The sequence below is a fragment of the Hippocampus guttulatus genome, chromosome 17 (genome assembly GCF_054856545.1).
Source record: "Hippocampus guttulatus isolate MCC_2025c chromosome 17, RoL_Hgut_1.0, whole genome shotgun sequence".
NCBI lineage: Eukaryota > Metazoa > Chordata > Actinopteri > Syngnathiformes > Syngnathidae > Hippocampus > Hippocampus guttulatus.
The window spans coordinates 713931-740476 of record NC_141277.1 but is presented as its reverse complement, the minus strand read 5'-3'; the positions used below and the strand labels follow the sequence as shown (position 1 = coordinate 740476).

Below are 26546 nucleotides of genomic sequence, written 5' to 3'. Positions count from 1 at the left end.
CCAATTTCTGAGGTTGGACCCCAATCTGGAATTCTAATATTGCCTATGCATATTCCGTTTTCATTAAATGTGTTTATTTTAACCATGTAGTGAATTACTTAAGAATTGTGACTCGTGGCGATACCATAAGAGGAAGTGACATACTGTTTTTTAGAGATTGGATTTTTCGGTGTCTCTTTCCGCCCCCCCCCCCTCTTTTGTTATAGATGATTGTCAAAGTGGTAATTCGGGTGTTACAGCAAATGTTTGAAAATAAAAAGGGGGAAAAAACAAGAAATAGAATAAAAATACACGTCAAGAAGGTGTGATTGACAACGTCCTTTTGAACGGCAAAGTGGCATCCAAATTCCAGTTGTGGTTTTCAGAAAGCGTTTCTCAGAAGCGAAAGTGACGAAGCTAACTTCGCGGGTTGCTGGAAATGCACCTGCAAAAAATATTTTGTAAAATACAAAAACACGAGGAAACTTAAGTCGTTACTATGTTTTTATTGTTTGCATTAAACTCGTTTCTTTTAAATATGTTATCAAGTGGTTGGTTCGAAAGCGGAAGTGACAACACTGATTTCTTCGCCGGGCGGTTCTGGTTCTCCAGCTCATGTCAAACTTTTATAAATGCACACTAGTAGTCACACATTTAAGAAAAGGTGCACAGTAAGATAGCTACACTCAAAACTTTAAATATTATTAAATCAAAACGATAATACGTACCGTCGTTATTTTATTATTACAGTACAGTACGTGCTACGTGGGGGGCGACATTTCCCCCCTCTCGCCGCTGTTACGATACATGAGGGAAAAATGGCGAACTCGCCGTAGCAGCCTTGGACGCAGCTTTGGTTTGAGCCGCGTAAAGCTGAAGACGACAGAGGGTTTAGTGTCTTTGGACCTGGTGTTTTGATCTTCGCAAGGACGGGGGTGGTAGGAGAGAGCTGTGCGTGGAACCACTGGTCGGATATGAACGGGGTAAGTTGGAGACATTTTTGACACAATGTCCCAGCTTCCCAGAAGAGGAACAAATAAAATGACCAAATGTGAATTTCTAGAGTTTAATTCTATACCCCAAAGTTGGAAACGTTTGGAATTGTATCATATTTATTGGCTAGCCAAAACGAAAAGGGGCAACTAATGGTGGTTAAAGCTTGCTATGAATTGTCGTGACGTTTATTAAAGTTAAAAACAGCTGGGTTAACAATTTTAAACCCTAGAACAGCTTTAACTACATAGTCGCTTCGTTTTCTTTTTGTTGGTTTATTGACCCTTCACATCAGGCATGTCGCCTTGTAGTTTGACTGAACATTTAAAGGAAACTGGGTGTGGGCGTGGTTCCGCCTCCAGCACACGTAAACTCGTCCGTAAATGGCGCTTCCATATTGAATGTGGCATAGTAGTGTGCTTCACCACTTATCTATTTTTTAACTTCATTCTTGGATTGGCTTGATTTCTCCTGATAGCACACATGCTTTGAATTATTTTTTCTTAAATTGAACAGAAATGACAAACCAATCAAATGCAAATCCATTATACGCACAAGAGGAGTTGTCAGGATGTGACTCTCGCCTCTGCTCCCACAGGAAATCATATGCTGTCCACAATGTGTCACCGTTTCAAGTTGCCCGCAGTCCACGTCTCCGGTCCGCGATGACAAGATGGCGCAGCAGGGAAGATGCCCTTCCCTGTGTTGTCAGACTAATGATGTCCAGAGGCTGGGAGAAGGTACATATCTGGTTGCAGCAGTTTAGGGAAAGGTGGACCAGGGTTTTTCATGGCTCAAAGTGAGGCAGGGTGGGTACGGGTTTGATACTTTGTATGCTACGTCCCGGTTTGATACTTTGTATGCTACGTCCCCCGCTGGCTTTTTTTGTAACCTTTACAGCTTATGCACGCAACTAAAAAAAATACATTTTTATCATAGTTGTTACAGGAGTCATTCTGACTTCACTGTTGTTCATATTATTTATGAAAAATCATTTTCGATTGCAAGGTACGGTGTAACTTTTGTAGTACAAAGCAACTCGTCACAATTTAATACCAATCAGGTGGCCACCTCTACATTTGATATGGAGGAAAAACACTGTGGACGTGAAACACCTCAATCATTGAAACTTCTGACAGATTTGTTTCCCTTCCCACCAGGCCGGATGGCAAACGGCATCGGCTCGATGACGGAAGATTGCAACTCTTCGGATGCAGCAAGGCAGCCTACCTCTTGCTGGTCAGACGAATGCACATCACCTCTACCGTTTCAACGTCGCCTTCAGCCTGCCACAGAGCGGCCCCCGCAGTTGGCTCCCGACAGGCCTCCGGCTCCTTTGCACAGCAGCAACCGAAGGACGGCCGTGTCCCGCCGCTATCAGAAGAAGAGAGTCATGTCCAAACCGTGCGCTGGTTTTTGTCACTATTAATCACCTCATGTTGATTTAGTGCGTGGCTCATCCGTCGCCCCCCCTCCTTCTCCTGTCCCCAAACAGCGCCCAAGGAAAAACCTCCCAGAACCGAAAAGTTACTGACTTCTTTCCAATAAGGCGCAGCTCACGAAAAAGTAAAACGGAGCTCAAGGTAACTTGAAACCTTTAGTTTTCTCAAATTCAGTTTCATCCAGTTCTGATCCAGATTGCATCTTAGTAAAATATTTAAATTTGGGTGTAAATTCATACATTGATGTAATTACAAATAGGATAAAATTAAGGGGGAAAAAAAATCATACAAAATACTCCAATTCTTAAAAAATGTCAAATAAGTTGAATCCACAATTTAATTTGCACTCATTAAAGAATCTGCACATTGATGAAATTAAGACTGATAACGTCAATCATCTTTTTAGGGTGCGTGGGGAAAAAAATAAAGGCTGGATCAATTCCAGATCATCAAATTAGTCTTGTAAAATGATTAAAAAATGTCAAATCAGTCGAATCTACTCTAGATCGGATCCCGATTGCAAATCAAAAAGCAATGTAAATGTTTGTCATTTTTTGCTTTCTCAAACGATCTTCCATGTGATGTCTTTTAAAAATTCTACCAGGAGGTAATAATGTTCAGTCACATTAATGCTACCAACGATGCACTAACTTGCTCCCTTTTGTGTCCAGTGCGAAGAGAAGAACCTCATCGACCACCTCATCACAAACGGCATCGAGGAAGGAATGCAGGTACGGACCTTTCCTACTTTGACTCCCAACACCTTGAACATGCCAGGAAAAAAAAAAAAAGATACAATTAGTGAAATCTTTGAAAGTTAATTCGCATCAGATCTTGACTGCGCATTTGTCTGCACTGTCAACACTGGTGGGAAGCCACAATGATTACTTAATGACACAGACAGTATGAAGAGTGAGATCATAACATGGGTCGCATCTGGTTTGATCCAGATTGGTCAGCATTTGCAATTTTGATCAAATTCCAGGCATGGCTGATGCAATTAGAAGAAAAAAAAAACGCAAATTAGTGTAGTAACAGTAGAACATGTACAACAAAAATGAATCCAGGTCAGATCTAAATGTGTACGTGTTTTAAATTAGTGAAAGTCCACAAAAGGATTAACTGCCGAAAATACTTTTTGTATCCTGTAATGTGCGGGGGGATGGACGCAAAGGCAAGGTTTAATCCGGATCTGATCCGGATATCACATTTCGAAGCGATGTAAACACATCATGTAAAAAACAAAAATGTTATTTTGAAGGTGCGGCACATGGAGGGAAAGGGCCGAGCGGTGTTTGCCGCACGTGGCTTCCGCAAAGGCGAGTATGTGGTGGAGTACCACGGTGATCTCTTGGAGATGGCAGACGCCAAAAAGCGCGAGGCGGAGTATGCCCAAAACCCAGAGACGGGCTGCTACATGTACTACTTTCAGTACCTCTGCAAAGCATACTGGTACACGCTCACTCACTATGTCAATGCTGAAGAGCAGAAATGTGCACTTTTCCCACGGGAGAAATTCCATTGAAACAAATGACGCGATTTTCCACATTTAACGAATCCTAACATATTTCAGAATCTATTCAAACCATGACAGCCTATAAAACCATTCATCGCATTCAGGACAACTCAGGAACTATTTTTATTGTCTGCTATTGTGACATTTTTCAAGAGTCCACTTTTTCCATTCCCAAATCAGTACAGGAATATTTACGTCCACCTTTCACATGGACACACAAGCCATTCCAACTTCAAAATGTGCAGCTCATTCAGAACATCGACCAAACTTTTCATCACATTCTGCAGATTCCCATTTTTTTTTTTTTTTTTTTGTGGACTGCCCCATGGCAGAAAAATTGACATCCGCCCTCCACGTGTGTCAACTGTTCTAAGCATTTCAACCTCAAAACGTTCACGTCACTTAATGAAGTACTTACGACAAGTGTCCAGACTGCAACGGGGTTTTTTTCTCAAATAAATGCAGATATTTAACATCTTTACCATCCACATTTCTGATCCGATTCAAACTATTCCAATTTCAAAATGTTCAGCTCGCTCTGGATATCGACAGAGCCATTCGTCACGTTCCAACCTTTTCCCCATTTCACTTTGTTCATTCAACAAGACTTAATCCCGCAGCATTTCAATTTGAGATCACCTCTTCAGCATTCACATGCAATTACTTTTGGGGGGGGGGGGGGATCACGTGACTACTTACGCAATGTTTGCGTCACATCCAGCGTGGACGCCACCAAAGAGACCAATCGTCTGGGGCGTCTGATCAATCACAGCAAGAGCGGCAACCTGCAAACCAAACTGCACGACGTGGACGGCGCACCGCATCTCATCCTGGTGGCGTCGCGGGACATCGACGAGGGCGAGGAGCTGCTCTACGACTACGGCGACCGTAGCAAGGCGTCCATCGCCGCGCACCCGTGGCTCAAACACTAACCCTGAGGAGAACCTCTTTTACTTTGAAACACTACCCCCAGAAGGTCACATTGGGTGTTTTGGGTGATGGATGAAATTTTACCCAATATCCCTAATTTTTTGGGAGCAGCACATTCTGGTCCTTTTTTTATTTAATTTTTTTAATTTGGACATTTTCTGGAGATGACGCACTTGGGCATGCTTCTACAGGTAGGTGCAGTTTTATACAATTTTCACCCTAATTAAGGCACAAGTTTTTAAAGGACATTGAATTCACACGAGAATATTCTCCACACGGTATCATGGAATAATTTAGGGCACTTGTCTTTTTTCCCTTTTTTTTTTTTTTTTTTTTACACTTTGATGAATGTCAAACATATTGCTGTTTGGTTTTAGCTAAAATTGCTTTTTTTTTTTTTTTACTTAACTAGCCGGGGCAGTGTTACAGTTTACATTCGGGGCCACACTGAAAATAAAATAAAGCAATTGTACAACCGGGAAAGCATCAATGTCATGAAATGACCGTTAAAGAAAATTCAGCCTGTAATATTGAAAAAGGATTCGTCGTAATGCTGAAATTGTTTCTTAGCTTCTACTCATTATAACCCTGTGCCGATTGAACCGCTACTCCGACATAGTCTAGAAAGTAGTTTTATTTTTTTTATATGCAGCTGAAGGGTTGTGTAAAAATAGAACAGCTCACACCAACATATTCAATATATTATTGAATTTCAGAAGAAACGAGCATCTCGTTAGCATCATGTGGCTCTCTTTAAAATGTTTTGTTTTTCTATATACAGTATATATATATATATATATATATATATGTATTGCATTGACTTATTGCAATAATAGCCATCATCATCGTAGGTGCTACATCATCCAATAAATCTTAATGCTGGTCTTAAGGAATAAAGCTGTCAATGCAACTAACACTTCACTTGTCTGCCCCCCCCATCATTAAAAAATAATATATCTTTTTCTTCTGCATAGATGACAAGTAATCAGTACACTAAAAACAGGACTTGGTTGTCCAGTCAGCCCATATTATGTGTGCAGTTAATATCTAAAAAAAAAAAAAAAACACGTTTCCGTCACAAAGCTGATGTCGGGCTACGCAAAACAGTTAATAAAAACGGAAAATAAGTTACAAAGTTATAAACAAGGCCATATTGATGAGTCACACAGCGTTCCAAATTCTTTCTTGTGTACGTTTGTTAGTGTTAATATCAGTTGTATGTATAGTTTCCCTTCAGTTTAGAGGTGGGGAACATTTTTCGACACGGCGCCCACAAAGACGTACAGCCAAGCATTTTTGGGTCGAAGTGGCCATTTGAGACATTTCTAGCGGTCCTTCAGGGAGACTCATGTTTTGTGTTTTCAATTAGCCCCCAAAACCACCAATGAATATCAAATTGAGAATGTCTACAACAACAGCATGCACCAGAAAGTCTCAAGGACCCCCGGCCGAAATGGAAGCAGACTTCGGGACAGTCTGGTTTGAAGCAGCCATTTTGGAGTCCATTCCAGGGCTTGAACTGGCAAACCTCTACTATGAACCCACCTTAATTTGTTTCCCAGAAAATGCTATGATTGGCTGTAGGTCCCCTTTTTCAGTCTTTCAAGAGCCGTACGTGTAAAATAATGCCTCATTTGCGCACCGTATGTCACAGTTATGCTTGAAGGGATCGGGCCCATGGGAAACACGCATAAATAATAACGACCTTTGTTTGAAGGGGGCGGGGTTGGGTCTCAGAGGTGACAGCTAAACGTGCGGTAAGGCCTCCTGCGCTTGTTCGGTGAACGCGTCGTCATGCGCGTTGCCACGCTGCCAACTCCGCTGCTTGTCACGGGAAAACAAATTAAACCTGAGAACACAAAGAAAGAACTCCGTGTCACGTGAAATTGGGTGTTTATCATGAGTAGACCCACCAAAAAGTCCCATGCCTGAAAACGGACAGGAAGTCTGCCATTTTGGTTCAAAGTGGCCATTTTGGCTGAGGCCCGCTCACCAGAATTGTAAAAAGAATGAGGTGCCCAAAGCCAGTTTCAATTTTGCAAAATTCGGTCAACGCGTCTACCACGAGGAGACCAATAGAAAAGTGTCAAGAGACCGCCAATCAAAGAGGACGTTTTCGGGTAATTTCGCCTTTTCCAAGGTGGCCCAGATTCGGGAGAAACTTCAGCCACTAAAGTCTGTTTCAAATGTGTCACTTGGCAACATGACATCCGGTAGCCAACTTGTTCACGAGTGGACTGCCATGCTCGAAAAGACCCAGGAGGTCAACCGTTTTGGTTTGAAGTCAGGATTTTAAGCTCCCGCCAGAGAATTCCCAGCATCTTGGAGGGCAAACGATTACGACCAAATTTGAGTCCTGTAATTGAGAGAGATTGGCGACGTGAGATGACCAACAATTTGTATTTTTTTGGTGTGGGCAACGTTTGACCACTCACGATGAAATAAGACGTTCAATGAGGTCAGAGCAAGTTTCACTTCAGAACCTGTAGTTCGGTCGGCATGTCCGTCACGAGTTTTTGGAAAACCATGCTTGAAAAGTCCGCAATTTTGGTTTGCACATTTTGGAGTCATTTCCTTGACAAACTCTTCGAAGGGATTTTGCCCGAGATTTTTTGAAAACATCTCTGTGGACACATTCGATTAGTTTTTAGTGTCAAACCACACCATTGCCATCGTTAAGCTATCTGACTGGGATTTGTCGGGAATTAAAAGGAGGTTAGAGTGGGAAAAATAACAAATGGGGTCATACGAGCGCCGCAAAGCCTCGGGCAGGCTGTAAAGTGGGATCGCCTCGGATCAAACCAGCCGCCACCATGGGCATGAAAGCCGTGAAGATCCTGTCACAGAGAGGAGGGGAGGCGGGGGGGAACAAGGACCTTGTCAAAGCCTTCACCTTGACAAAAGTGACCACAAATTGCACAATGCCGGTCTTTGCCTCTGGAATGACCTTCCGTTAAATGTTCGGCAAGGCCCCTCCTGTCCATTTTCAAACCTCGTTTAAAGACGCATCTTTAGTCCTTGGCTTTCGACCCAACAGGAGATTGACACTGTTCTATTGTTTCCTGGTGTCTCCCGTATGTGTGTCAGTATCATGAACTTGTGTTTTAATTCAGTTTTCACTTTCTTTGCTTGTTGTATTGTTGTTATGTTAGCTTCTGTGTAAAGTGCTTTGTTACAGCTGCAAAGGAATGCGCCATATAAACAGTTGTTCTGTATTTTAAGCATCTTACTTGGCCATGTAATTGTTGATGTATTTGTATATTTTGTACACTACATTGTAAATATATTTTGTTGTATTTATGTATATTTTATGTAATTATTTTCAGTCCGTTGCTGTTGCGTGAGTGAGTCTGAGTAAGTGTGTGAGCCTGTTGCGTCTGTGTTATTATTATTACGTATGCGCTCATGTGAGAGTGTTTGTGGGGCTGTGAGCGCGTGTGTGTGTGTGTGTGTGTGTGTGTGTGGACAACATACAGGCGTTTGATCCCAGACTCTGGCTGCACAGCAAAGCGCGATCGCGTCCTGGATTCGGGCTCGGGGCTAGGAGCGGCCGTGTCTTCTTCCGTTTCGTCGCTAGAGGGGCATTGGCCATTTTAGTGCCATCTTATGAATGGGAATGGAATTGACATCTTTATCCGCTGACCTTTTGTAGTAGGCTAGCTCCTCCTGCAGCAAGAAGACTTTGGCTTTGAGCTCATTGCGCTCGTGCAGGACGTCCCGCAACTCCTGCAGGGTGAACCGGGCCCGGTTGGGGTCCTTGAAGTCCGGGAGCTCCGTGGTCGTGTCCTCCTGGCACAGCGCCTCCTGAGAGAAGAGAGCGGGTACGGAAAGCTGTTTAAATATTCATTCCATATCATTCATAGGCAGCTCAAGATCCATGTATTTGTACGCTCTTTGTCCTTCCTCATAATACAGTTAAGCACACTACTTTTAGTATTTATTGAGCTTCGATCCAGTAAATGCTCCTCAGAAATCCATGGATTAACGTGGTGTGCTGCAGGGATCCATTTTAGGCCCTACCATGTTTAGTTTGTACAAGTATATGTAGAACAACTGTGTCCCCCCCCACCCCCACTACCTTCCAATACTGTACGATATTCCTGAATACTCGAAGGACAACAACATGTCACTGTTGAGGCAAGAGTGCATTCGTTGACATCTGCATGCTACGAGTACTCTACAACTATGGAAGTAGTGCTTACTTTGGGTTGTATCGCAGGAATATTGGTCATGCACAAAGTTGATGAAGAGTTTCAAATATTACGTTAGCAACAGCCACCACAAACTCGCAACAAGCTTCAGGTAAATTGTAAACAAATGGGGGGGGGGGGGGGTTCACTACATAAAACACTGAAGTTACGGTCCAACTCACGGTAAGTGGTGCACAACAAGTCAAACGCACACAACTACCAATACACCAAAGGGAAACAGTCGTGAATAAATTGTTACTAGTGAAGACACCGTTCTACATATTCAAATTAAACAGGGCAGGACCTAAACGTGATCCCTGCGGTACACCACATTCTTGAATGGATATCTATGCCTTCCATGAAAGTTTTGTCAGTGACGTAAGATTAAACAAATAAATAAATGAATCGCGTACAATTCCAAAGAGGTCAACCTCAGCACTGTTTCAAAAATTGACAATAGAATTGGGTGGGCTTCACTCGCTCGTGGGGACAAAGAGAGTAAATCCACCTTGAGATGGATTCTCAAGAAAATTAAATAAATGCTCAAACGGCTTTCCACAGTTGAGACAGAAAGTGAGGATACCTTGGTGAAATATTGGTACACAGCAGGCATGTCGTCATCGCACATGGCCTCCTGGTGGCACACCAACAAAGCACGCCTCATTGTTTGCCTTCCACATCAGTTTGATGTCGAGATGCACTTCTAAACGTTTTAAGTGGGGCTATGTGACTGGTTATATTTGAGCTGAGGCGTTTACTTGAGGAAATCAGTGTATTTGTTTCTTTCGCACACAGATCCGGGCAAACGGCATCAACCGAGTCAAAAGCGCCTTGAAATTTCACACAGAACCCAGCCGAGTGCGACAGCGCCGTGACACGCTGGCCCCCGCATGAGAGTTAGTTGCACGCCATGCAGTCACTGATCACCACCCCAGCGTTAGCGGTCAGTGCGCTTTACCCAGAGCAAGGCTGCCTCGTCCTCCTCGTCCTCGTCAGGCCAGAGCGAGCCGGGCGGCGGCGGGGGGGTGGAGGACTCCAACCAACCCTCCGCCCCCACCACAGCTGACGCTTCACGCTGGTTCAGGAGATTGGCGAGTGAATGACAGTTGTGTGCATTTGCCTATGACCGAGATCAACAACCGAGCATCATTTGCTACAAGACCGCGAAGCTCGCAATCTAAGCACGAAGCCTTCATTTGAGGAAATACAACATACATACACCGACCGTAGTTCTTCAAATTCATACGGAATAAATATATGGCTATCCTCATTTCCATAAATTGTTTCATTCGAAGAAATACGGCCCCCGTGCCTTAAATGGAGGCATTGATTTCTTTGATTGCCGAATCGAGAGGCATCAATTCCAAATGTTATGATTGTATTTTTGAAATCAACCAAAGAGCATTGTGGAATCGGTGTCAAGAAGGTGCGTATTACCTCGGCCGGCGAGGGGGGCTGGGGCGGAGCTTCCCGGATGTCACCCTTTAGCCGCTCCCGCAAGCGCGCCACTTCCTGTCGCAGGGCTCCCACTTCTTGGCCGCGGGTCTGCGCGCCGGCCTCCAGCTCCACCCTCTGCTCAATCAGCGCCTTGCCCTGAGCCTCCACCGCCGAGATCTTGTGGCGCAGATCGTGGTTTATCTTCATGAGGCGGGACTGCTGCTGCTGAAGCTGCAACGAGGAACGTTGCAGTCACCGCCATATTTGTCGTCCGCATGTAAAACGACAATTTGAAATGAAAACAAAAATGGTGATGTTTTTTTTTTTTTAACTTGGTTTGGGTGTCTATTGTGTAAAAAAAAAAAAAAATTATGATAATTGGCTTCAGCCGTGTGATAAATCAATAAAGTTTTCTCAATGAGGCGACTTGATTGTTGGACAGGCTTACCGCCTCGATGTCTTCGCTCCTGAGCGTGAGCTCGCGGTCTTTGGCCCGGATCTCGTCCCGTTGCTTGTCCACTACCTCCTTCAGCTTCTTCATCACCTGACGCTCACGCTCGCTCATGCCTACGACAAACACAGGCAGCCAGACGACTTAGTCAACTACACCTAAGTTTGAGCACAGATACTTGTGTGAAAAACAGACTCGGGTAAAAGTCAAACTCCTGATTCAAGCCCTGAAGGAAAGAGGTACGAATGCTGAAATGTACTGGAATACAAAGAGGAAAAGGTCCAAATGAATTTGACTGGGTTGATGAAATAGCCGGCAATCTTGATAACTGGACGGACACTTTTTGTTCTGGTTTTAAGGCTGGCATGCTGACAATGCATTTGCCCCCAATCATTCTTGGAGCTGACAAAAGGCCTTTCCTAAGGCCTTATATGAAAATACTGGATGTCAATCAGTCAATCAAGATCTCAGCCGTGGTTGAGTTTATCACACCAAAATCATTTGAAAGCATGTCGAGAATGCCGTGCAGGAAGCGCGCGTGTAGCAAGTATGTGTGGACACTGAGGCTAGTGTGTGCGCGCTCAAGCCTGACTCTGGCTTCTGTGTACAAGCGGCAAAGAGAAGGCACCCTTTGTGCGCGCGTGCAAACCAAAAACATCTTTGTACTTTGCTTTCTTTCTTCAATAGAAATAGTTGAGGTAAAAAATAACCAGGAATCCACCCAAAAGTGGTCAAATCTAAAATATAAAAAGAAATGTTGAAAAAAATTCAACAAATTTGGAGAATCAATCGGCGAGTGACAAATATCAAATGATCCTGAAAAAAACATCGCGAAATAGTCACTTTTAACTTCCTGAAAAAAATGACACACTTTCTAAAAATGGTCTTTTTCTTGTTTTTGGGAAATGTTCACAATAAGAAAAATAGAGGAAATGTCATCAGGAATTGATGTTATTTGACCTGAGGAGTGCTGTGAAAATCAAACCTTCTGAAAGCAGTGCATTTTTTTTCCCTTTCAAGGTCAACAGCCGTTAAATTGAACAAATGTCAATAAAATAAATATCAAAACATTACAAGGAGTGACCAGTTGACAAATATAAAATACTGACCACATACTGTGGCATATCAATGAGTTGAGTTTTTGTACTTTTCTGTATTTCTGAAGGCTGCGCACACACTCTCACCATCGGTCCTCTGCAGGTCGTCGTCACTCGCAGAGTCTCGCAGGGACACATTGTCCAGAAGACTCTTGTTCTCCTCTTGCAGCTGAGCGATTTGGCAGAGTAGATCCTGAGCCTCACCTCGCCACACGTCCTCGACCAGCTCCAGCTCCTGCATCACAATTCAATCAAAAAAATAATAATAATAAATCAAATTTAGCAACGGTGTGCCTTCTGGTGTTCTCCAAGGTTCAATCCTAGGGCCCTTCCTATTCTACATTCAGTTGATATACCATACTTTATAAGCAGGGGAAAACTGAAGTTGGTCGAAAAACACGCCAACTCGAACAATAGAGGTTTCCCAGGGAAACAGTGAAGTAAATGCCAATGGTTGGCAGCCACAACTTTGGGAACACCTGCACAATCTAAGAAACGGATCTAAGTTTCAGTACAGCGTTCCTCTACTAAGGATAGGAAATTGAGTGCACATTCAAAAGGCTTAAAATTCCTATAGATGTCACAAGCACTACTTTTGTCGAACTTAAACTGGGATGAAATCAAATTTCAAACCAAAAATCTTGTTATGGCACAGACAACCACTCCACTTTGGGGATGAAAGCCAGGAAGCTTCATGCCGATATGATGCTGCGGAGGTGGGTGTGTACCTTCCTGTGCTTCCTCTCCTTCTCCAGCCTCTCGGTTCTCTCCAGCCTGAGTTTGTCCAGCTCCAGGCGCAGCTCGTCTGCTTCTGGCCCGCCGATGCTGTGGCGGCTCACCATCACCTCGAGGATCTCCAGTACCCTCACCACCTTGGGCATGAGGCGGGACAGAGCCTCGCAGCCGTACTGGTCGATGATCCGCTCGAACTCGTGGCCCACCGCCGCGGCGATGTCGTACACGTCCATCACTGTCAGGTCGGCCGGGTTCTTTTCCAGGGCCGAACCGCCGCGGTCCTCCGGGATGTATCGGTGGCCTTCCATGACTTCGTCTTTTTTTTGTGTTTGTTTTCTCTTCTTCCCGCTGTGTGACACAAACCTCCTCCCTTCCCTTCCTCCGCGACACAACACGTCCTCTGACTTACACCGGTAAGCTGTAAAACGCCACCTAAAAGTACCAGGCTACCGTGCGTCCATTATGTAGTCGTAAAGGAAGACCTTAAAAGTCATTTGTTCAGCGTAAAATCGGCCGTTGTCCGCTTGTCCTCTCTCCTCCGTCGCGTTGACATGGGGCAAAGTTAGCCGCCATCTTGTGAGCTTCTTTTCCGCTTTCCTTTCAAAACAAGAGAGCAGAAACAGGGCATCGTGTCTCCCTCCAAGTAAAAACCCAGGGAATGCTTCGTCTTTCCGAATAAACGGGAACTCCACATCCTTCACAATCAATTAACAGGAAAACAGCATCCTTCTGAATAAACAAACAGGAATGCATGCACGCCCTTCAAATTAAAACGTAAAAGGAATGCTTTGTCCATCAAATTAATACTAGACGGGATTGATGCTCATTCAAATTAGATCATAACAAGGACGCTCCATCCGTTAGAACGAAGAAATTTTTTTCAAAAATGTGAATGTTATTGGTGCATAAAATAAAACCGAACTGGATGACACATTCATCTTACTAAAATTGCCCTTTAATAATAATAATAATAATAATGACGATATTAATAATTATAATCATAACAATGATTAGGATGCAGCATTCTTCATGATGCAGCATAATATGACATTTTATTTTGAAGGTTTAAGCATTCCTGATAGTTTTATTGGGATTTTGTTCTTTTTATTTTTTGTAATTATTTCTGAAAGACGTGGCATTTCTGTTTGTGTTTGAAGGATGCCACAGTGTCGTTGTCGATTTTATTGTGAAGGATTTAACTCCGGCCCAACTTGCTGAATAGTGTGCACATTCCACTGTGTGAGCTCACTGAACCAAAATAACACGTGAGGCAGCTGGCAGCATATTTTGGGCTGCGGGGTGAAGTGATTCATATTTCCCTTCTTGAATACTGGGATCCACTAGAATTCGACGACACATTCAGTCACATAAATGAGCGGTTGTTCTTGTAAAATGACAACATTAATCTCAAAGTGTAATTTGATTATAAAATTATCCGTATAATCTCATAATATTACAACTTCATCTGTGATTATGACCGTAATCTAAAAGGTTCTAAATTTATTCTGGTAACATTACGACTTGATTCTTCAACTATTAAGACTATTTTTTCCCCCTTTTCGTAACCCTACGACTCTTTGTGCAGAAGTGCATCTTCATTTTCGTATACGAATATTATGGTAACATTACAAGTTTATTCTTGTGACATGATCACTTCATTCTCATAAAAATGACAACTGTATTAGCATAACACGACTACTGTAAATCAATTTGTACATTTTTAGTCAAAGCGACGTTTTGGAAACTTTTGCTCATTTTCGCTTGTGACAGTTAGCACACAAACGTTGAGCGGCAATTCAAAGAAACGATTGGCTTTCTCAGGCATTTAATCAAGCTTCAGAATTCCATCAAAACACAGAAAAGAGTCGGACAGAAAACGTGCAGGAATTTGATGGATATTAACAGTGAAGAAAACCGTCTCAGTATGGGTCCAAGTTAGCGTTAGCTCTCAGACGAGTTCCGACACCCAAACACTCGATGGCGAAAGAGTTTCCGTGCTTCTTTTGATCACTTTGGAACGGAAAGATGTTGGCAGACATAAACGAGATCAAACTGTTCCATCTCCGCGATCCGCGAGCCCCGCTTCTGGCCGGGCCTCAAGACTCCCCGGTCCCGCTTCCCGCTTCCCCTCGTCTGAACTGCAATGGAAATTACAAAACATGCAAACCATCCTCTTGCTTCCAAAGCACACAGACTGAAGCGAACTGTTGGTCTCTTACCGCGTTCTTGAACAGGTTCCCCGATTTGGAGAAGATGCTTGGTTTCCTCATGTTGAGTTTTCCGGATTCCGCGCTCTTGGAGTCGGTGCTCTGGGACTGCGGCAAGCGCTGGGAGTGGCTAGGTGCCGGCGAAGAGGTTTGGGAGCTGGAGTAGGACTGACTTTTCAGGTAATTCTGGCCAGGGATTGGGGCGTACGCTTGGGAAGATGCGTAAGGTTGCGATGACATGTAAGGTTGCGATGGCGCGTAAGCCGGAGATGGTGAGAATGACTGCGGCGGCGCGTAGGACTGAGGCTGCACGAAGGATTGCGATGCGGCAGGCGCAAAGGGGTTCGTGGACGCAAATGCGGGAACGGCGGCAGGTTCGGGTGGAGGGAAGGAGGCGGCGTCCAGTAAAGTGGGCGGGGGCGGCGGGGGGAAGCTCTCGTCACCGTCCAGAATGTCGCCGTCCTGCGGGGGGCTCAAGTCGTAGTGGCGCTTCCTCAGCTCGCCCAGGCGGACGCGCTCCTGATCCAGCTGACTTTCCAGCTGCAGCACCCGCACCTGGGAACCAAAGCGCCAGAGTTCATTTCAGCCAATATCCATCAAGAACAATGCCCAAATATGAACACGATGAAATGAACCCGCAGCCGGACGGTTTACCGTATGATGAAGAACTCACCTGAGCCTCCATTTCCTCTTTTTTCAACTTGATGAGTGACATTCCGGAGAAGTCCATCACTCCTGCGAGGACGCGAAAGATCAATCAAAGCCGTAACAATCCGGTAGAACGTAACACGGCTTCTCACCCTGCTCCGAGATTTGCTGCTGTCCGTGCTTCGTCGAGGTGACCACCACGGCGGCCATGTCGTTGACGTGGCGCGAGGCCTGCTGCAACGTGGACAGCTTCCTGTTGCCGCGCTCCGCCTTCACCTGCGAGAGGACGGTCGTGTTAGCGACGCACACGTTAGCCCGCTAGCGCTCGCCGAGCTTTCAAAGGGTGAAGCCGCGGCGGGGGGTGGGGGGTGGGGGGGGGCACCTTCGAGGCGGCGACCAGCTGGGCGGTGCTGGCGGCGATCTCGTGGGAGCATGCGATGAGCTCCTCGTACGTCCCGTTGTCGGTCACAACGCGGTCGGCGGACCCTCTGGAGATAAAGACGAGCGGTTTGTCATCCGCTCGGAAATCACGCCGGGCTAATTTGGAATCGAGAGACTCACAGCATCTGCGTGGCGCCCCAGCCCACCGCTTTGGAGGCCGAGATCAGACCCTCTGTCCAGCGGGAGTTTTTGGCGTAGAATTCCGTGACAGAAGCTGCTCCCTGCAGGAAAACAACAAAGCCAGAATATTGATTTGATGCGCAGCGGGAGAGGGACCGGCTGTGAATAATTGACCTCCGTGATAACCACGTACGAAGAAATTTCAATCCGAAAACGGTTACGGAGCAATGCATTCCACTCACCCTGCCTCCTTCCACGATGTCCTTCTGGAGATCTGTGGCGGCCGTCACCAGCATGTGGACGGCCTGCAGACACAGCGCAACACATTCACCACACGGATTGACATTTTGTCAACGTCAGATCGGAGCCTCGCCGATGACTACCGGTACCTTCATGAGGTCGGAGCAGGAGCCCAGGATGCTGCGAGGGGACACAAAGGTTTCAGTCAAGGTGAAATACAAACAAAAAAAAAAAACAAATATAAAATAGCGATGACTGTTGCGGTGATCTCACCTCTGGTTGACTTCCAGCTTCAGGCCACTTGTGTCCCTTCTGGCCTGGGACAAAATCTCCTACAAACACACACAAAGCATCATCCGAATGATTCCAAATTCAGCCCACTTCTCAGTCAGCGAGATATTAATTTGGTAGGCGTGTCTTAGGAGCAGACAAGTCTCACAAAGACTTACGTCCATACGCAGGACAGCTTCTTCAATGGCGGTGGAGGTGGCGAGCATCTCCTTGTCCACCATGTTGCCCAGCTCCTCTTTAAGGACGTCCTGCCCCTTGGGACGCAGCTCCTATTGACGCAGAGAATTGTCATCTACCTATTTGAAAGGGGGCTCCAGTCATTCCCATGGGGTTTTTTCTTTTTTTTGGGTTTTCATGGAAACAGTGGAACTGTGGGAAAAGTCCTGAACGACGGCGGAACGCTTCGAATCGCCCACCTGCCCCAAGGCGAGGATGCGCTGTACGGCGTAGCGTATGGCGGTGGAGTCGGCTCTCTGCAAGCTGGCCTGCAGTTTTAAGTCCTTCAAGAAGTGAAGGCAGTTATTGGCGCAGTCCCGACAGCTGTCGGTCAAACCTGCACCACACAACACGCAAACCGTTTGGTTTTTTTCCCCAGCAAGAAACTCCATTCGGTTGCTGACGCAGAAGCGTGCCAAGGCCACGTATGGCGTTCACGTTTCGGGGGACTCACGATCGGCCTGGTCGGTGGGGGCCGAGTGCGACGTGGCGCCGCCGTTCACGATGGTGTCGGCGGCCAAGTGGGAGAACTGAGTGACCGCCCGGAGCAGGCTGCTGGCGTCTGGGAACAATGACGTCGTCGTTGCCGACCAAAAGCCGCAACGTTGGTGACCAGTAACAAATAACAACACAACAAAAATAACAACCAACAAGGCAACCCCGCACCCCCCCCCCCCAAAAAAAAAAAAAAAAATCAACAAACCAATGACATAAAACGACTAACAACCCAACAAAAAACAAGAAGCACCCAACTTAAAAAAATAAAACAAGCAACCTCCCAACAGCACACACACACACACACACACACACACACTCAGATCCCAAACTAACCATTCCTGTTTGCCAGGTAGATGACATGGCTCTGCTGCATTTTGTCCACCGACACCAAAGTGGTCTCAGCGCGATTCACCAAATAATCTGACAGACAGAAGTAGCAGAAAAGAGAAGCACGATGGATTCAGGAATTTTCCTTTTTCAATCAATTGAACAAAATCCTTTTGAAACATTTCGCAAGTACTTTGCACTAGCATTTCAGCGTACGCGCAATCTGGTAAAAGTGAGCGCAGATGATCACAGAGACACGGATGATGATTCCGGGGGCAACCTGTGTAGCTCTGGTCAAATCGATGCCCGAGAAGGTCAAAGTGCGGCCATAAAAAAAAAAAAAAATTGATGCTTTGGATGCAATGAGGACAGTTCACTCGCCTTTGTTGCTTCGCAAGCTCCACACTGACTGCTTCAGTGTTTCTTTTCGTATATGTGCACGTACCAGGCGAGCAGATGCAGCGCACGTGGATGGGATCGTCCAGTTTGGCCAGGGCGTCCAGGATGATGCCCTCCGCCTCCACCACGGCGCACTGCAGCAGACAGAACTGCTCCTCCTGCAGCTTGTGAGCCAGCTCGCCTTCGCGATTGGCCTGCTCGCACACACGCGCAAAGTCAGCCATCCGAAGGCGCCGGGGAAGCGCAAAGCGGCTTGCGTGGCGAACGCCAGGGGGTGGATCAAGTCACGCGTCTCGGGTCTTAATGTTCGAGTCTCAATCGAAAACAAAGTCTATTAATAAGTCCGCGCGGACGGCAAACGGCGCTCGGCACCTGCTGCTGCAGCTGGGCGTGCAGGGTCCCCAGTTCCATGTTGCTGCGCTGGCGTTCCTGCTCCAGAGAGCTCTGCTGTAGCTGCGCCTGCTGCCGGAGCGAGCTCAGCTCGGCCTCCTGCTCCCGCACCGAGCGCAGCAGCGTCTCCCTCTCCGCCTGCAGGCCCGCCAGCGTGCTGCTCAGTTGCGAGCCGCTCTGGAAACAGCGAGCGAGTTTGTCAAGAGTGCTCCCGCGGCGAAAGGCGGACTCGAACGCCATTTGAGTTATGAACCGTACCAGCTCTTTGCTCTGCAGGCTGCCGGTGACGCGCGCCAGCTCGGCCCGCGTGGTGTCCAGCTCGCGACGCAGCCTGTCAATCTCCAGTTTTTGCTGGGCGTTGATGTTCAGCTGTGGCACACAGACCGCTGTGGGCGTCAAGTGTCTCCTCCCTTTTCCCACTTTCCCACCTTCTCCTAACTAACTCGCCCGCTTGGGATTGTACTTTTCTCGATTCCTATCTTTCTCCTCTTCAACACTTTGAAGAAATGAAGCGCTAAAGTACCGCCACTTGCCGTCGCCCGAAAATGTCATCGCAGTGCCTCGGGCCCCGGCTTGTGAAGGTCACATGACCAAGCCCTTAGGCACCGCGATGTCATTTTCAGTCGACAACAAGTGGGCCGCCCCTTGTATTCTGGGACCAGCGTTAATGTTTGAAGACCGCGCTGCCACGTCGGTCAGGCATTTAGCCGCTCCACAGAGCATTACGGTCAGCAGCGGATGGATGAGTCCGGACTCCTCGGGAAATCCCCTGACTGGAAAATAAGATGTCCAAAACCACCTCATCCTCTCATCCGTTCTTTCTATGACCTTTGCCCTCTCCTACCTTCTCCACCCTCTCCACTCTTCTTCGTCTTCTTACCTGCTGCTGCAGCTGCGCCCTGAGCGTCTCCAGCTCACGGCTCAGGCGATCCCTCTCCAGGTCGGCGGTGCTTTGCTGCTGCCTCAGTGACGACAAATCGAGGTCGCGCTGCTGGGCCGAGCGCAGCAGCGCGTCGCGCTCCGCCTGCAGAGCGGCCAGGCTGCCGCTGGCCCGGGAGCCCTCCTGGGGGACGGGGGACATTCTATCATGCTAACCAAGCTGGCAATAGGCCCCGATGGGGGTGTGGGTGGGGGGTTATTCAATTTTTGTCGTGTAAAAATGTACCCAGATGGATGCGGGCTGATGCATTCATCGGGGAATTTTATGATAGTGAGATAAGGCCGAGTTACTATCTATCGTGGTGGCTGAGCAATGATGGAATTTATTTCCTTCTGCTTTGAGAAACGTGGGCTCTAGATATTCATAATAAAAGCCAACAGGAACCTTCTTCGTCGGGTCCGAGGACGACTGAAATGATCTGCCACAAACAGGGGCCACTAGCTGTGGCGCTAACAAGCGTAGCAAGCTGAGCCACCAATGCTAACCACGCAATTCAAATGTCAAAAGTTGATGCTACACTAACATCTTACCATCTCCTTGCTTTCCAGGGTGCTGCGAAGGAGCGCTAACTCAGCTCTTTGCTCCAGGAGTTCTTTATTCAGGCGGTCCGCCTCATTCTGCTGCAGGTGAATCTGACGGAGTAAAGCCATCACGCAAACGTTAATGCTTTGCCGTTGGTGCGCGTGAGCCTGCGAGATCTCACCAAGTTGCTTTTCTCCCGACGCAGGTTTTCCAGCTCGCTCTCCAGTTTCTGTTTGGTCCTCCACATGTCCTCCTGGTCTTGTTTTGTGTGGGCCAGCTGTTTGGTAGTGTCCGCGTTCTACACACCCGGAACCCGGAAAGACGGGTTATTGTCACGACTTTGCGACGCGGCATTCCACGACCAGATATAAGCAACCGGTGTCACACATTGATTTATTGACATAATGCACCAGAAGTGCACGTGTACATGCACATGGCCAAGACTCTCCGTAATTTCTCCAAACAACCCACATAAAAAACTCACATAAAAAGTGAAAAATCAACATCATTCCTTGACACCAATCTGTATTACTTTGCTATTTTGACGGGGCAGACGGTGGGGGTTTCTTTTGCAAAAAGGTCATTTTGAGAATTGTAATCTACGAATATGTGTGTGGGGGGGGGGGGTGCGGGGGGATTTACCGTACCTTCTTCATGAGATCAGCGTGACTGGTGACCAGTTCGGCGTGTTTCTCTTTGAGTTGAGTGAATCGAAGTTCGGCCGCCTGTGCGCGGCCTGTCGGGTGAAGGAAAGTTAACCACGATTGAACGGGATTAAAGCAAAACACACAAAACGAAAAAAAATCAACGAGAGTTTATTGCGCCTCGTTTACCGTCGGCCTCCTTGAATCCGATCTGAGCGCCCACGTTGGCCACGTTGGCATGGCGCAGCGCCTCCACCTCCACGCGCAGGTGCTCGTTTTCCACCTGCGCCATCTGCTTGTGGGTGCGGTGCTCCTCCACCTCCGCCTCAAGGTGGTTAATTTGAGCCCGGAGCTCCGTCACACACCGCTGAGCCTAAATTTTAGGATGTATTTAGATTTGGTTGGGTTTTACTTTATTTTAAGACTTATATATGAACTCTTTACAGTATTATATCATATTCTTTAAATGTTTTTAACATTGACTACATATATTTAGATCAATTATTTTTTTCAGCGGCACGGCGCTTGACCAGTTAGCATGTTGTCCGCCTCACTGTACAGAGGTTCAAAGTTTGTTTCCGAGCTCCGGTCAACCTGTGTGGAGTTCGCATGTTCTCCCCATGCCCGTGTGGGTCTTCCCAGGGCATGTCGCATGTTGGAGCGTGGTGTACCTCAAGGTTCCCATTTCGGGCCATGCTGTTTTTTGTTGTTTCGAAGAAATCCGCGAGGTTTCCGACTACGGCGTACCTCAGATTTGATGAGTTGAAGTTCTGGTTTTAGGACGTCCAGTTCTCTCTTCAGGCTCTCATTCTCATTGTAGTGCTCCTTTTGGTCTGCGTCAGGCATGCCCATCTGATTCAGCAGGTAATACTACCGGGAGACAAACATTGACAAATATAGCATGTTAGCACAGGTTAGCTTGTGGTGGTCAATTATTTTGTACTTGTCTTTTGTTTTATTATTATTATTTTAGGTATCTGTAGTCTGAGTATTATTCTTATGCTGAGTTTAGTCTCTACATTTGAAAACAGACCTGCTGGGAATCCCGTAAGTCGGGTTGTGGCTCGATGTCATCATAGCGCTCCTCATTTTCAATCACCACCACTGGCCTCTTGTACTCGGCCAAGGCGGCGGCACGCAGGAAGTTCGGAGGTTCCTATAAAGGGGTCATAAAGAAGAGAAAAAAAAATCAGAAACAAGAAAATCAACGTAAAAATTCATGTTATCCAAAAGAAAACACAGCACACTGAAATTAGGGAAAAGACTGTTGAAAGACTAGCAAAGTTACGCACATTTGGGAGTTCCGGGATCTGGATGATGGTTTTGAAGAACTCGATTTCTCTGGCTTTGTTGAAGAAATGCTTGAGGCTGGCAAAAAAGACATGAGATAGAGCATCGAACATCGACTGTAGCATCTGTATGTTTATGGACCAGTATTGATTATTCAGCACCTGTTGAATAGCTCCCGGAAACGCTCCCTGTGGCCAAGAAGAACATCCGCCGCAATCCCTACAAGGCGCACAACATTAGGCTAGTGGTAACGTGGATGAGCATGCAAAGCACAGTGATTGATGTTTTTTTTTTTTTTGGTTGTTTAAAATTGAACATTGTTTAACACTGTCCATCATGATAAGACCAACAAAAGAGCCATGCCTGAAAAAATCCGCTGTTTTGGTTAGTAGCGGCCATTTTGGCTCAGTCGCGCCCTCCAAAACATTATACAAAGAATTCAGCCCGTCACTCACGGCTGTGGAGCTTGAAGAGGAGGCGGACGCAGAAGTGGTACAGGAAACCGCAGTCGGGGATGAGCGGGATCAGAGGGATGAGGCGGCACTGACCCGCCGGCGTGTTGGGTTTGGCTCCGTTGGTCTCCAGCTGACGCAGGACTGACAAGACCAGACCAAATTACAGTCCTTCTAAAATCCTGGCCCACGCGTGCGTATTCAGGCAGATTTTTAAGCGCGTGTTTATTTTTGTATTGCCGATTGTTGACAATTGTGCGCGGGTCTGAAATACATCCTCCACGACACCCGGGGCTTGACTGCATGTAATAGACATCAACGAACCAGTCTCGGCCATCTTGAGCCCGGCCTCCAAGTATTCCAACAGCTCCTGAGTCATATCCAGCCTGCGGTCAATCCAAACACTCATCGTAGCAACTCAGCAATAAGGCCAACAAAAAGAACGACACACATTTGTGACAGCGCTCACACTCTGTTCATGTCGCTTCCGGCTTCTCGCTCCAAAGTCTCGTCGGAGGCCTCCAGGTTGCCGGGAATGACTTTGTGCTTTCCAATGGAATTGAACACAAATGAATGAAATGACTTTGAATCATTGAACAAACTTGAAATCATAAATAAGACGACAAGCTAAAATCACAGGTGTCCATGAATACAATTCACTAAGTTCAACTAACTGAATGCATTTGAATTCAATTTGATACAAGAATTGGGGTAGAGGTTGATTTTTTAAATTATTATTATTATTATTATTTTATTTTATTGGCACACATAGATTATGGAGGCATTAGGGGAACATACAAACTCGCCGGAATCGAACACAACAAGCTAACAAGTCGCCCACTGTGTCGCCCAATGTAAACTTATTGTGTGTGTTTTTGGACACACACACACACACACACACACACAGACATGGATTTACCTGGTCGTGAAACTCCATTTTGTGGCAGAGAAATTTTGCCGATAAGGCGACGATGTGGCCGTAGCGGTCGTGCAGGTTTCCCTGGAAGAGCCACAACGTGCCGATATAATCCATGATACAACATCATCATCATCATCGTCATCATCAAACGACGGCCACTCACGCACCCACAACGCGCCCATGTCTTTCACGTTGCGGCAGTATTTGTGCGAGTCCCTTACAGCCTGGCGAAAGGACAAGTGAGGACATTGTTGATGAACAGCTCTGTTGCGGGTTGCATCGTTTCTTTTGAAAGTGCTTGGCTCCGGTACGGAGGGGTGTATGGTGTGCCAATCAAACAAAAAACACCAAATTAAAAGATCGGATATGATCGGAAACCCTTGGGAAGACACCGACCGCCCCCTCGAAATGTTGACAGGCCCTTACGTTACGATGTCCGTCCCTCAGCACTTTGTGCAGCAGGTAGCAGAACTTCCAGCTAATGATGGCGTTGCTGGACAGCGGCAGGTTGAGGATGTACGACCACATGGTAGTCGCCCCGCCCTCCTTGTGACTGCCAAGAAGGATGTCTTCAATTGCTGTCAAAGGAAATACTAAAAAACGCCACAAATCTGCAACTTTCTAGAAAAAAAAATCGAACAAAACAAACAAGACGCCAAAGTCATAATCACGGGGAAGTCATACTGCACTTTCCTATGGAGTCAGACCAGCCTCCATTGAGCGTTTCCAGTTGGTCCAGAATGCTGCCACTGGCCTCTTGATTGGTACTTGCAAGAGGGAGCCCAAGACTCTTTCATTGCCGATCACGACAACCGATCACCCGCGGCAACCTGCAGCCGACTCGAGACCAGCTAGGGTCCAGTGTCGCGTCCCCATTGACATTGGAGTCAGCAGCATCAAACTCAGGGTGTGAACACTCTTGAGTTAATACTGATGGCAAAGGGAAGAGCTGAACCTAGACATGACCCCCAAAATGGGGCTCACATTGTTTAATTCTTTTCAGTGAGGGATCTGACTCCGGTGCTAGAACTGGGTTGATACTGGTTCTGGTTCAAAGAATAGTTCTCCGGCTTGTGATACGGCATTTGGTGCCGGACTGCGTCTGGTCCTAGAATTAGTGCCGGTGCCACCACAAAAGCTAGCGCGGGATGATGACAAGAAAACCGAGACAATGGCGCTCACAATGTGGATTTACGTTGCGGTCACAGAATTGGGTCCAGGTTGCGAACGCCAATAAAAAGGATATTGCGCACATATTTCGATTTGGGAGGTGCTTCAGCTGAGGTCAGGCACTTGCTGATGTATTGCAGCTGAAACACACACAAACAACTTTGATACAGACTTGGCTTGGTACGCTACATAATGACATTGAACGCACAAATATCCATTTGACTTTGCTCATTTGTAAATGCGTATGATTAACCTGTTGCTTTCCAAACTGCTCCTTCTCCGCCGCCAGGGCCTTTTCTGTCTTGTTCTCGCTTTTGTTCTTGGTTTTGCTCATCTCGCCGCTCTTGTCAAGCAAAATTTAATCCACTTGTCTCAGCTGTAAACAGGCACGTCCAATAACAATAAAACCGTAGTCCGTTAAATGGCTTTTAATCCAATCGGAGCTTGTGTCAAATCCAGCACAAAAAGCTTTTGAGTCTACTCCTCGGTTAACATCCCTTTCAATTGCAAAAAAAAAAAGCCCAGTGAAGAGCGTCTTTTGTGTCTTAAAAAAAGAAGAAAAAAACCCCCACGAAAAATGTCATCGATTAAAATCACAAAAATGATGTGTGTGTATAAATCAGTGGCCAGGCAGTGGCGAAATGAAGTGAAGGCGGTGTAACTGGTATGACAATACAAGGAAACCAGTGTGAACCTTGCAAGACAGGTTTCACGACACTCGCACACTCTTAACACGTTCACTCCTTCATACAGACTCACTCACTCATTCACACATGCCCACTCATTCTGTCAATCAAATTCTCACATGCAGTATACACACACACACTCACTTTCTTTTTGAGGTTCTCTTATTTGTGCCCGGCCCCACCGTACCTCTCTGAGCCCCTCCGCCCCTGCCCGGGGGTCATAAATGCCCCCTTGTTCATGATGGTGAATTTGCAGTACGGGGTATGCGGATGCTAACGCCACACATCCCGCTTCACATTTGCCTCTTGAAGTGTCAGCAAATCTGGCCCAGCCTGCCTTCCCCCCCTGCTGGGATGAACAGTAGCTATCTTTGGGTGGAGCTGCGGCACTCTGAAAGCAAAACATGTCAAGTGTGGACACACCCAAACCACACTGAGTGGCAGTTGAACACCTGAACAGGCTTTAACCTGGGCAGGTGGGGTGTTTATGTGGTGGTGGTGGCGGTCTGTCTGGCGGTCCTGACAGTAGAAGGAGGTCACCAGGGGCCTTGAAGCCCCCCCCCCGGCTTCTCCGGAGTCATCCGCCAGCCGTCGTAGCGGTGGTGGCGACATGCCCATTAAAAAGAGCAAAATTAATTTGGGCCGTGACAGTGATCCACAAACTGGAGGAATGTAACTCAACGGGAAGCATGTCGCTCGCAAACAGCGTTGGTCCTCACTTCCTTGTGGCGAGGGTGAGGGAATGGCAGATAGAGAGGCTGCTTTGGGTACCCGTCGCAGAGAGTGCAGCTTCGACGCAGCGCGGTACTGTTTGGAGTGGGCCACTTGCAGCAGTTCGTCTTTCCAGCTGTCGTCTTCCCCTGAGCAAAGGAAACAAGTTTAGACGTGATGCAAACTGGATGTGCAGTGTGATACAATGATTCGCCTACACAAGGAAGTGAATTATTGGGACTGGGAAGTGACTGAGTGAACGTTGACAGGAAGCTAGTAGGGCCGTGCAATATGAGCTGAAAACAATAATAGTTTTTTAGCAAACACTCTAAATTCTTCCTCGTGTGAGTGTGAGTGCGGATGGTTGTTCGTCTGTGTGTGCCCTGCGATTAGCTGGCAACCAGTTCAGGGTGTCCCCCCCCTCCCTACTTCCAAAAGACAGCTGGGTGGGATAGGCTCCAGCCCACCACATGACCCTTGTGAGGATAACCGGATCAGAAAATGGATGAATGGATAGTTTTTAGTAGTTTTGCTACCTTATCGTCCTTTTTTTTTAAACTTTTGTACTGAAGTAAGGTACATTTCGGAGACTGTATCGTTTTACTTGCACTTTTTATTTTACTTTCTATTTCTCCTCAACTATCTGTATGTCTGCTTCATTTTTC

At 46.6% G+C, this 26546-nt stretch overlaps 3 protein-coding genes and 1 long non-coding RNA gene across 6 annotated transcripts; 1 reads left to right on the top strand and 3 right to left on the bottom strand.

Moving 5' to 3' along the window:
- Window positions 1-470: 470 nt before the first annotated feature.
- Window positions 471-3496, bottom strand: LOC147191338 (uncharacterized). The gene is made up of 2 exons (XR_015103505.1): window positions 3066-3496; window positions 471-2346 (listed from the first exon to the last, which is right to left on the bottom strand). It is a non-coding gene; the product is annotated as an uncharacterized LOC147191338 (long non-coding RNA).
- On the top strand, window positions 822-8164 carry kmt5aa (lysine methyltransferase 5Aa). The gene is made up of 7 exons (XM_086134978.1): window positions 822-962; window positions 1571-1712; window positions 2133-2376; window positions 2468-2555; window positions 3086-3145; window positions 3676-3866; window positions 4652-8164. The coding sequence occupies exons 1-7, from the start codon at window positions 954-956 to the stop codon at window positions 4860-4862; spliced, it is 945 nt and encodes a 314-aa protein (XP_085991104.1). The 5' UTR covers window positions 822-953; the 3' UTR covers window positions 4863-8164.
- rilpl1 (Rab interacting lysosomal protein-like 1) lies at window positions 5477-13399 on the bottom strand. Of its 3 annotated transcripts, XM_086134977.1 has the most exons (9): window positions 12764-13399; window positions 12123-12270; window positions 10936-11054; window positions 10488-10718; window positions 10009-10170; window positions 9634-9684; window positions 8504-8664; window positions 8335-8433; window positions 5477-6709 (listed from the first exon to the last, which is right to left on the bottom strand). In XM_086134977.1, the coding sequence occupies exons 1-9, from the start codon at window positions 13076-13078 to the stop codon at window positions 6607-6609; spliced, it is 1389 nt and encodes a 462-aa protein (XP_085991103.1). In that variant the 5' UTR covers window positions 13079-13399; the 3' UTR covers window positions 5477-6606. The 3 variants fall into 3 exon arrangements, with proteins under 3 accessions (XP_085991103.1, XP_085991100.1, XP_085991101.1); XM_086134974.1 differs by lacking the exon at window positions 10009-10170 and having other exon boundaries at window positions 12764-13396; XM_086134975.1 differs by lacking the exons at window positions 9634-9684; window positions 10009-10170 and having other exon boundaries at window positions 12764-13391.
- Window positions 13400-14578: 1179 nt separating this feature from the next.
- On the bottom strand, window positions 14579-25132 carry hip1ra (huntingtin interacting protein 1 related a). Its single transcript, XM_086135982.1, has 33 exons — window positions 24738-25132; window positions 24561-24624; window positions 23741-23883; window positions 23482-23538; window positions 23315-23395; window positions 22865-22941; window positions 22720-22781; window positions 22399-22539; window positions 22105-22162; window positions 21946-22021; window positions 21687-21809; window positions 21401-21523; window positions 20843-21026; window positions 20657-20745; window positions 20191-20307; window positions 20018-20119; window positions 19428-19610; window positions 18806-18916; window positions 18530-18724; window positions 18204-18351; window positions 17765-17851; window positions 17388-17495; window positions 17134-17270; window positions 16876-16986; window positions 16700-16758; window positions 16576-16606; window positions 16429-16491; window positions 16187-16287; window positions 16008-16113; window positions 15778-15901; window positions 15651-15712; window positions 14990-15532; window positions 14579-14908 (listed from the first exon to the last, which is right to left on the bottom strand). The coding sequence occupies exons 1-33, from the start codon at window positions 24816-24818 to the stop codon at window positions 14867-14869; spliced, it is 3789 nt and encodes a 1262-aa protein (XP_085992108.1). The 5' UTR covers window positions 24819-25132; the 3' UTR covers window positions 14579-14866.
- Window positions 25133-26546: the final 1414 nt, after the last annotated feature.

What these genes read in the sequence shown, in the direction of transcription:
- kmt5aa (XM_086134978.1), top strand. An exon ending in GCATCGAGGAAGGAATGCAG is followed by an intron (nt 3,146 to 3,675) that starts GTACGGACCTTT and finishes GTTATTTTGAAG; the next exon opens with GTGCGGCACATGGAGGGAAA. An exon ending in TACCTCTGCAAAGCATACTG is followed by an intron (nt 3,867 to 4,651) that starts GTACACGCTCAC and finishes CGTCACATCCAG; the next exon opens with CGTGGACGCCACCAAAGAGA.
- rilpl1 (XM_086134977.1), bottom strand. Translation starts at nt 13,078, where the DNA reads ATGGAAGGCCACCGATACATCCCGGAGGACCGCGGCGGTTCGGCCCTG. An exon ending in AGGAGAGGAAGCACAGGAAG is followed by an intron (nt 12,271 to 12,763) that starts GTACACACCCAC and finishes ATTGTGATGCAG; the next exon opens with GAGCTGGAGCTGGTCGAGGA. An exon ending in GAGCTAGCCTACTACAAAAG is followed by an intron (nt 8,434 to 8,503) that starts GTCAGCGGATAA and finishes ATGCCCCTCTAG; the next exon opens with CGACGAAACGGAAGAAGACA.
- hip1ra (XM_086135982.1), bottom strand. Translation starts at nt 24,818, where the DNA reads ATGAGCAAAACCAAGAACAAAAGCGAGAACAAGACAGAAAAGGCCCTG. An exon ending in ACGCTGATCTCATGAAGAAG is followed by an intron (nt 20,308 to 20,656) that starts GTACGGTAAATC and finishes CCGGGTGTGTAG; the next exon opens with AACGCGGACACTACCAAACA. An exon ending in AAGCTGTCCTGCGTATGGAC is followed by an intron (nt 16,759 to 16,875) that starts GTAAGTCTTTGT and finishes GTGTGTTTGTAG; the next exon opens with GAGATTTTGTCCCAGGCCAG.